Below are 9,994 nucleotides of genomic sequence, written 5' to 3' on the forward strand. Positions count from 1 at the left end.
ATGTGTCGCCTCCTGAATGTCTTGCTGGCCTTGCTGAGCCGCTTCCTATTTGCTGTCCACGGGGTGGTGACGGTATGGCGAGTTGTAGCTGTTAAAGAGGAGCCACTCTATTGGCTGCTGCTGACAGGCGTGGCTCTGTTGGGTGTGGAAATGGCCATCACTTTGAAATGCACCCGTAATGCAGAGTGGAAATGGTAAAACACATTTGACATGATTTTCCTTTCTGCATAACACACTGAGGCTCAGTCAATTTTAAGCCAGATGTTAGCCCTCTGCTTCTTCCTAAATAATAATAATAATAATAATACATTTTAATTTGTGGGCACCTTTCTAAAACCCAAGGTCACTGTACAAAGCACAGAACAGATTTGGGAGGATGGGGAGTGAGATGCAGGCAGACTTTATAAACCTGTTTGGTGTTAGGGAGTAAATAACTCCTAAACTTGTAGCTGCAAACTCTTTACAACCCATCTGCCCGAGGCGGCTTTTGTAAAGGCCTGCGATATTCTGTGCCACTAAATTCTCTCTTATCATCCGCAGCTCTTTCTCTCTTTCACTGTCCATCAAAGACAAACATATTCCTCTGCTGTATTACTGCTGTCTTTCACTGAACTGTATTATGAGCCTACCATCACATCAATGTCACAGCCTCTCCTATCCACTCACGGAGTAAATGTCTCCTTCTGGCTCGACTCATTTTTGACCAACAAGCTTTTTTTTTTTTTAAAGAAAGAAAGAAAGAAAGAAAGGAAAAAAAAAACATCAACTGACTTCAAATGGATATGAGCATTTAGTGTCACACCTCATTCAACACCAAGCTATGTCTTATTCAAAAGCTCACGAACTGAACATCGTCAGATGCGAGCTTTCTTCGGGCCTCTCTCTTTCTCACTGAGTCTTACTTTGAAGTTCTGTCCTCATGGAGAAGGCTTTGCACTGTCAAGTGGGATTTGCATATATGATGAGAATAATTGCCTGTCTGAAATTCGATGCTTCCTATGGGGAAAAAGGGACTCTTTCTTCTTTAGTGGGTGGCAAAAAAAGAAGAAGCAAATTTCTATAAATAACCTAACCCCCTCTTTCCCTCTCCTTTGGTGATCCTCTTTTAGGTTCTCCCCCATGGTTTTCCTGTACCTCAGTACTGTCATCCCGTCCATTTGGTTTCTGGAGCTGAGCCTGCTACAGTCCAAGCTGCCTTTCAACAATTCCTCGGGCCATGAGCTTCATTTGCTGGCTCACATCCCGATCTCAGCGGTAGGCGTCCCACCAACAAAACTGCCCTGCCTGCCTCAACCCTCCACGCAGCCACATTAAAGCAACACCTGATATCAGATAAGATTTAAATCTAGCAAGGGGGTGGATAAACTATTAGTTGCAGGAAATGTGTAATAGACACACAGAGATGAAGTCCAGATAGGCTCCTGCTTGAAAAATTCTTAGATCTCTTCCCTTGTGAGATGGTCTTAGTGAAATTTCTTTCATGTAGGATTTGGGAGCTTTTTGCCCCATGGCTGTACTCAAGGCTGGGTGGCAGCTTTTGAAACGTGAAGATCTTCCCGTTTTGGGAATATTGTAGAATATCAAGGGCGAGGGTGGGTGCTTTCAGGATAAACGTAATGAACCTTGACACAAAACAGTCGACTTATATTAAAAACAGAGAGGAGATGGCTGGTTTATTTGATTATTCATTAACACTGAACCCTTGCAAACACTTTCAACATGACTAGACGACTTCCACTGTTTTATTTATCCAGGGGATTAAGGATCTGGACCCAGAGAACTGGGTAGCTGGCCTGGAGCAAACCATGCTGATAGTCTTGGTTCTGGGTCGCTGGCTAATGCCCAAGGGGGACATGTCACGTGACCAACTCTCACAGCTTCTCATGGTGAATGTGGGACTGGGTGCTGACATCCTGGACATCTTCGACACCTTCAAGGAGCCCGAAGTCAAAACCAACCAGGCAGTTGTCATCATCGGCTTGGCCCTGTTCTCTTGGGCGCTCATGCAGTTTCCTCTGGTTCTCACTCAGACACGACCCCCAAAGGCGGGGCCTTCTCAAGACAGCAAGGGTGGTCCCTTCTGCTGCTCCGGGGCTCCACCCTCATTCACCTCCTGCTGCTCCAGCGAAGTCTGGAGCTTGCTGCTCACAGTAGGACTCCAAGATGGCCCGTTCCTGCTCTACCGGTTCTACCTCATGGTGCAAGAGCAGGTGCTCAACCAGCTGATGATTTTCTTCACCTGCAAGAATATCCTCATTGTTCTTTTGGAGCTCTACAGAATATTTGTGGTGCAGTGTGAGCAGCAGGTATCTGGGCTGGAGAGATGCACTGCTCTGGTGCAGCAGTGTCAAGCACATGGGGGCAGCAGGGAGGAGGAGGAGGTGGAAGAAGAAGTGGGTAAAGACGAATGTTGGGAAGAGCAGAGCTGTCATATAGACATGAAGAAGGGGACCGAGAGGGAGGAAGATCAGAAAGGTGTCCAGGTATAGAAAGGCTCAAAATGCCGTGAGGCATGACTCCGGCCCCCAGGAGGGAGGGAATAGCTTTCACCAAGAATGAAGTCTAAACCCATCTGCCATCTCTTACATCTCAGCCTCGTTTAGAGACAGTCTCAGCTCTCTGGAGGTTCAGCGACTAGAAACAGAGCACAAGAAAAGAGAGTAAGTCCCCATTGAAAAGATCAGAGATGAATTTATGCAACTCCCTTTGATAAAAGTGGTGTTTCCATCACGGGAGCTTTCTCTGCTCGAGAAAATCAGTTCCAAAGAACTGTCAATCTCTTTAATAGTATGAAGCAAATAACAAGGTAGCTGAAACAAGATAAATACATCAGGGAACTTTACACTTCAACAAACTGGTCTCAATAAACAAGAGCTTAGTATATGGAATAGTATGACTGCATCATGATATGTCCTTGTGTTTTTAACCAAATAAGGTTGGTAATCATGGCATTCGATGTTCTATGTAATAATTTTTTTTTAAAATTTGATGATGTGTCTTTTCTTGCTGGTGGATGAGCATTTTCTAATAAAGATATATGAGGAAAGCACAGTGCTGTTTGTTTTGTTCTGCTCGCCATGAGATGGCAGTGTTGCCAAGTCAACCAAGGCACAGCAAGCATCTGCTTTGTTTACTTGACTGTAACATACATGCTATAGTTACACAGAGGGAAAAAAAACCAAAACAGTGAGACAGCAACACCACAGCAGCATCAGCAGCAGCGGCAGGAGGCATTTGTCTGGTTTTGGTATAATATCGTCTTCTTTGAGTCTCTCTGTAGGGCTCGATGGTGGCAGGACTGCACGTGATGAATGAATTAGAAAGATGTAGGCACCTTCGGGCAGCGGGCTTGTAATTAATAGTCAAATGCAGTCGATGTGGAGACGTTTCATAAAGAGTGACGAGGCTTGCTTCAGTTTTCAAGGTTTCATTTTCCTCTTGAGCACAATCAGACCATGGAAGTCTGTTTGAGAGCTCGGCGCATTTTTATTATGTCTGAAAAAGCACACTCGTGATTATGTGGGAGTTGTTTGAGTTCAACATGATTTGCTCTCGCCTTCTCTCTATACAGAGAGATGGAAGGTGCTTTTGAGATATTGCTCCACAGCCCACAAAAGAGAGACTGCTCTTTGAGAGCCTAAAAGGACAATGAAATGTTTGAGCTGAAGTCCGGAGTCTCAAGGTTTTCGAGCCACTTCAAGCTGGGGGGTTAACGGTGGTGGTAGGGGGGGATAAACAGCTGCACCCCTCCCCTCCTCACCCCCCCAAACCTCCCATTCAGACATTGCCTCTCCTGTGGAACGAGGTCCGTGATGACCCTCTCTCTCGCCTGCAACGCTGTGTTGCGCAGGTTGAGAATGAAGAGCGGCTGTGGCATAGAGTGGCAATTCAATCAGAGGCCTTTCCAGCACATGCCCCGTATCTGTTTTTCATCAAATTGCTGCACTTCACCTGGCCTCCAAGGTGATGATAGGAGCTGTTGGGGCTCTGGACGAGTTGGGACTCTTTGTTTTCAACGAGCTCTCGATGAAAGAGCGACAGAACCGTGAAGTGCTGGAGGAGAGTGGAAGAGAGCATTTGAGTGTTTTCCTCCCTCTGTTGTCCAATGCATAGATTATGAGGAAAGATTCCCTAAAACGATGACTGTGGGCCACCTCTGGAGGACTTCCTGTAGAGCGCTGCCGTATTTCCTCTGTGGCAGTGCTTCGGTTCAAAATATCAAAGGCAGAGTCGACTTTTAAGAGAAAAGAAGAGAAAATAATAATAGAAAGTTCCCACTGGGATGTTAATTCTGCCATTTATGCTTTCTAGTACTAGATAATGCCCGGTTTACGAAGTCACTCCCAGGCAAATGACATCACACAGAGCCAATGGGAGGGTGCCGCTCGTCCTAAGCACCTGAGTTTGGGGAGAATCCGATATTCCTGTGACAGCTTGATGTGGGCAATACAATAGGGTGATGAAAGCTTGGTTGTGATGAGAGTCCTTTTCCTCTTCAGATTAACTGCATGCTTTAACAAGATTGTGTGGGTGTGTGGGAGGATGGGGATGTCAGCTGATCCACGGGCTGCCCTACATAGATAGAGAGCGAGGAAGCGAGCGTGGCAACTCAAAGCCTGCGACTCCACTGCACATGGATGTATTTTTTTTTTCAATTCAGCCCTTACAAGCATTTAACTGTGTCCTGTTCACATGGGAAAAATGGGTGATGCACGTGGAATTCTTTGATTACATCCTTTCATCAGGTCTTTGCATGCTTTATATTTTCCCTTTAAGTCCTTTAAACTTACTTATATGATCATATTTCTGAGGACAAAGCGAAATGACTGATCGCTGACAACATATCATTTGGTGGAGTGATGGGCGTATTACTCACACCGAAGGTACTCAACCAGCGTTCGAGCACTAAAGCATTGTTGCTCTCATAAGCTCAGACTCACGCGCCTGCATGTGTCACACTACATGTAATCAATGCAACTACCTGCTTTTACTTATTTATTCTGCAGAGGCAGGGACGAGGTTAAGATGAGCAGAGAGTTCAATGCGCACAATGTGGTAAGTTGTTATACCTTTTACCCCATTTTATCAGGATTTCTCTATTTTTCCTTAAAAAATGGTATTGATAGGTCTACCACAACATGAAGGCTGCACAAGTTCCACTGAAAAGGGAGAAACAGAGCGAGGAACAAGCGAGGCAGAGGCAAAGCCAGAGAGAAATTCACTCAACTTGAACAGGTGCATTTCCCATGACAGCGCCGAGCTTTCTCACCACATGCCACAATCTCCCTGTTTTGTGTCAACTAATCAGGAAGTCCAAACACGCCAAGGTTTGCCTCATCAGCCTCCAATCCTACAGATAAACCCGTCAAAATGCCACTGAAATGTTACAGCGAGACAAGGAAGAGTGAAAACAAAAGGCAAACTTCAAATGAACTCCCCCCAACTTTTTGACAGGTGGCTGAGGAGTCGGCTGACACTGCCTCGTGCACCACCGCCGATGGAAACTAATGAGCTTTACTTTGCTGTTTGTGGATCGGGGATGTTTGTCTTGTTTCCACATGGTGTAGGATTTTAAGATTGAATCAGCAGTGTGGCACAGAGGTAACATGCAGGTCTAATTTATGACAAATCGGTAACTTCACCATTTCTGCCTTATCATCCCTTCCCGATCCAGTGGAGATTAACATATTAATGCTGTTAATTATTAAGAACAGATGGTCTAGTAATAATAAAGCAATTAAACTTCTCCAGCGCAAAGAAACAGACACTAGATTCAATGAAATTGGTCATCGAGCTGTGGTAAACAACGTAATTGACAGCACGGTGGCTTTCTGTGGAGAGTGCACACCATAGATCAGCAGTCTGTGGGGCCCACATTGACTGGACACCAATAAGATTACATTTACCCTGAAACACAAATAACAATTAAAACGCTAACAAGGCACTAAACACGGCAATTAACACCTGCTGGATGAAGAACAATGACAGCCAGAAATGGAAAACTTTGTGATTTGCTACATCAGTGGTTTAAGTCTGGTGATTTTTCCATATCTAACCTTATTTTTTTTAACATTAGAATGAGACCAACAACACTATGCAAACAGTAATTACTTCTTGAATCACACACCCTGATCTCCTTCTTAGGAGGCTTTGCAGTACTATAACCTCATTATAACAGCTCCTGACTACAGCTAGGTCAAAAAACCCTATTAAAGCTTCATAAGTGTTGTTTACTGATTAGCTAGTCTGACATCACACTGAAATGGCATTGCATCACACTCCTTTTCTACCTTGTGACACAACTGATTTCCTACTAAAGCCCAAGGTTTCCATCTAATTCTAACGTGATAGTAAGTAATGGAAGGCCCCTGTCTTTGCAAACAGCTTTGCAAGTCTTTTGAACAGCTAATTGTTAGTCTACTGCAGTGCACATCAATGTGAACCAATCGGAAGTTGCCCTTTCATGCCACGATATCAGACTGGTCAGTCAGCTTGTCTCTGTGGATGGTAAGGATGTGTGCAGCTAATATAAGCTTGTTCACAATATCTCAGGAGAAAGAGATCGAGACATTATTTGAAAGTTTTCATTGTCAAATGTTGCAACTTTGTTAGTTTTTAGTTAAGTTTAGGCAGTGCACAGGAGGCAGGATTCAGTTGCTGTGAACAGATCTGACTGTTATCAGACGGCTCTCATATCATCGCAGATTGGCACAATCAGACATAACACAGAACTGGCAATAGTGAGCTGGCAGGCTCTGTACTGGATGTTTATGGTCTCACACGCATCTCTGCATGTGAGGGTAATATGGTACCCATGTAGAAATGTTGGGCTGCAGTGCATGTACAAAAATGGCTTTAGGCTATGGTGTGACAATAATTTAACATCTCTTTGCTTAAAGCTTGAATATGTACTCAACTCAGTCATTCATTATTAACCTTACAATATTCTAACCAGTATAAAAGCAGGTAGTGATTAAGCCCATGTGGAATTAAATTGGTCCATTTTGTATTACAGGAAGTTGATTATTTTCAAAGGCTGACGGAAATTGGATAGGTAGAAAAGCCACCTGATTTTACAAGGAAAAACTGGGGATTCGCTGCAGGGCTGGTGATCTCTTATCATGATTCATCTAAAGGTTGACAGATGTATAATAAAATCGAACCTTGTCTCATAGTGTTTATTTGTACCATTGCTGGTAAAATCCGATAAAATCCATCGATCCATCCACCCTCTTCCACTTATCCAAGGGAACTGGAGTCCATTCCAGTCCTCCGCAAAATTGAATGGCTAGTTTAAAATTAACAACAGAAAACATCTGGTTCAGCTGAACTATTAAAAGTCGGACTCTGAGATTTCTATAATCACTGTGCAATCATGTCTAAAACCTCTTGAGATGACCATGGTTTAACTTTGCAGATCGCACTGGTTTATAATCTACTTTAATGTACTCAAAAAACCGCCTTTGAAGGTGAGGACTTCAAATACAGAAATCAACTCTTGCCAGGTTGGCAAAAACAATTTTGAAACATACTCATAAGCGTCCTTGTTAAACAAATAAAGCACACTTTTATGCTCAGTTTTGAGCATCATTTCAGACAGTAACATTTTGGCAATGGTTATTACAGCAACACTTTCAATTGAAAGTTAGGGCATTGCGTTCCTAATGACTTTGCTCTCTTCGGCGCCTTTCGGATCCAAAGACAAATAAAAGTTAGAAAAGAGCATTTGCTCCTCAGGTGTGTGATAACTTTGACGTGTTGTCCCTCAGCCTTATTTATATTCATTTCATTTTTATCCCCAGTGTTAATTGTGTCTGTACCCATTTTTGTACAGAATGCAAAAATGAGCAACGGATGTGAAATCCCTTTCTAAACAGGGCATTGTGAATTCCAAGCCACATGGCTGTATTGGAGATAACTGCTCTGACAGCTAGCAGTTTAGTCAGTCAATCTCCGGCCACAGAGGGTGTATTGTTGAAATATTAATTGGCTTCCTCCTTTGCCATTCCCCAGTTTCTCTGAGTTGGGAGAGCTGCCATTTTACCCAGTTCCGATCTACAACATGGCCTCTGGTCATAGAGGCCAGGGGCCTCGTCGGGACACCAGCTCTAATAAGGAAATACAGTCGACTGTCTGACTGGACGACATAATTAGGACAGTTGAGAGCACTCGATGAACAAACACATTTTTTGAATTCAGCTCAAGTTTTGTGTGAGCCATATGCCTCGTGCTGTCTCCACAGTGTGAAGCTGATGTCCTAATTCTGTCCCCCACGAAAGGGGGACTAGCTACTCCTGACTCATTTGGACTGTATTTTACCAACACAGCCTACAACTTCTTCTCGGTTAAAGACTTGCGCCTGGATGTGGGTGCCCACTGCAGAGAGCAGAATATAAAGCAGTGATTGTAGGCTGAAAAGAAATTTCTGCAAATATTAAACAGAAAGATCTCATTCTGCCATTTGGACCAAGTACAAATACAATGCAAATCTCTTCATATGTGGGGTGAGCATTGCAAATTCACACAAAAACATAAAAAAATGAAATTGACAGACCCTAAGTGGGTCAAAAGTTATCTCTTTCTTCCTCAACTAGCAAACATTTGGCTTGGTTTTTGGATTTCTTCCTTTTTTTTTAGTTTACATGAAGCAAACTGTGCTGGGAAAAGAAAATAACAGTCGGCTGCCTGTTTGAAAATCTCCTGTTGTAGATAAAAGTGCTATACAATCCCGCAGGCATTATTTGGGTGCGATAAGAAATTTATCTGGAGCTGGGTGAGACAATGCTGTGAACATCACAAGGTCACTGGCTTTCTTGAAGTAATTAGGTGCAGCTGAGCATTAGTTTCAACAGACCCAGGACAGTGCCTGCGAAATGCTTTGTGACCTGGTGACAGGTTCAATCTGCAAGTGAAATCACACGAGAGAAGCAGGCCTTTAGCCGTGAGCTGTGTTTTATATTTTATTTAAGTTTGCTAAAACATGTATGGTTTTTCACACTGAGGTAAGAGACTGAAAACTGTGACCGATTGGGAGAGGGTGGCTGAGGCGGGGAACCTACCAGTTGGCGGGTTGGTTATTTAGGGAATTTCACCCCAGACGGAGGTCTAGAGTGCTCTGGAGCAGATTATCATGGGGGACGTCTCTGTACATTGCTGCATTCATCTTTCGCTCACTCTTACTAGTTTCCCATTTCCTGCTGCCACCACCATGCTTCAAAGTAGGCATGGTATTAACCAGGTGATGAGGACTGTCTAATTTCCTTCAGATTCTTCTTCTGATTCCTTCTGATTCTTGGCATTCAGGCCAAAGAGGTGCCCTTTGGCAAACTCCAGGTGGGATGTCATGTGCCTTTTAGTGAGGAGTGGCTTCTGTCTGGTCAGTCTGAGATACAGATCTGATTGCTGGAGTGAGAAGAAATGGCTCCCCTTCTGTCAAGTTGTCCTCTCTACAGACCAGAATGCTGGAGCTCTTTCACAGTGACCATCAGGTTCTTCCTGATGGTCACTCTGAAGGATGCTTTGATGGATGCTTTTCTACCTATCCTTCCTGAAGTCTCTGAGGACTTCATGGCTTGGTTTGTAGTTTGACATGCACTGGGACCTCATATAGACATGTGCATGCCTTTCCAAATTATGTCCAATTAACTGAATTTACCACAGGTGGACTCCACTACAGTTGTAGAAACATTTGATAGATGATCAGTGGAAACAGGACCTGAGCTTAATTTTGATTGTCATGGCAAAGGCTGTGAATACCAACGTACATGTTACAGTTTAATTTTCTTCATTTGTAATACATTTTCCCACTTTGTCATTATGGCGTATTGTGCGTAGATGTTTGAGGCGAAAAATGATTTAATCCATTTTGGAATAAGGGTGAAACATGAGAAAAGGTGGAACAAGTGAAGCGTGGTGAATACTTTCCAGACGCACTGTAGAATAAAGTGCTGAAATAATGTGTGTGTGTGTGTGTGTGTGTGTGTGTGTGTGTGTG

At 43.6% G+C, this 9,994-nt stretch overlaps 1 protein-coding gene across 1 annotated transcript; it reads left to right on the plus strand.

The window, feature by feature from the left end:
• On the plus strand, nucleotides 1–8,404 carry LOC102314501 (transmembrane protein 26). The gene is made up of 4 exons (XM_005938174.1): nucleotides 1–194; nucleotides 1,110–1,254; nucleotides 1,755–2,483; nucleotides 8,243–8,404. Exons 1-4 carry the CDS (start codon nucleotides 1–3, stop codon nucleotides 8,402–8,404), a joined length of 1,230 nt encoding a protein of 409 aa, XP_005938236.1.
• The last annotated feature ends 1,590 nt before the right edge of the window (nucleotides 8,405–9,994 follow it).

The sequence above is a fragment of the Haplochromis burtoni genome, unplaced genomic scaffold (assembly GCF_018398535.1).
Source record: "Haplochromis burtoni strain Fernald_Lab_line unplaced genomic scaffold, NCSU_Asbu1 Contig_244, whole genome shotgun sequence".
Taxonomy (NCBI): Eukaryota; Metazoa; Chordata; class Actinopteri; order Cichliformes; family Cichlidae; genus Haplochromis; species Haplochromis burtoni.

Excerpts from the sequence above, each read along its gene's own strand:
- LOC102314501 (XM_005938174.1), top strand. The coding sequence starts at position 1 with ATGTGTCGCCTCCTGAATGTCTTGCTGGCCTTGCTGAGCCGCTTCCTA. Across the intron at positions 195-1,109 it reads CGTAATGCAGAGTGGAAATG|GTTCTCCCCCATGGTTTTCC; the intron begins GTAAAACACATT and ends ATCCTCTTTTAG. Across the intron at positions 2,484-8,242 it reads AAGATCAGAAAGGTGTCCAG|TGTGAAGCTGATGTCCTAAT; the intron begins GTATAGAAAGGC and ends CTGTCTCCACAG.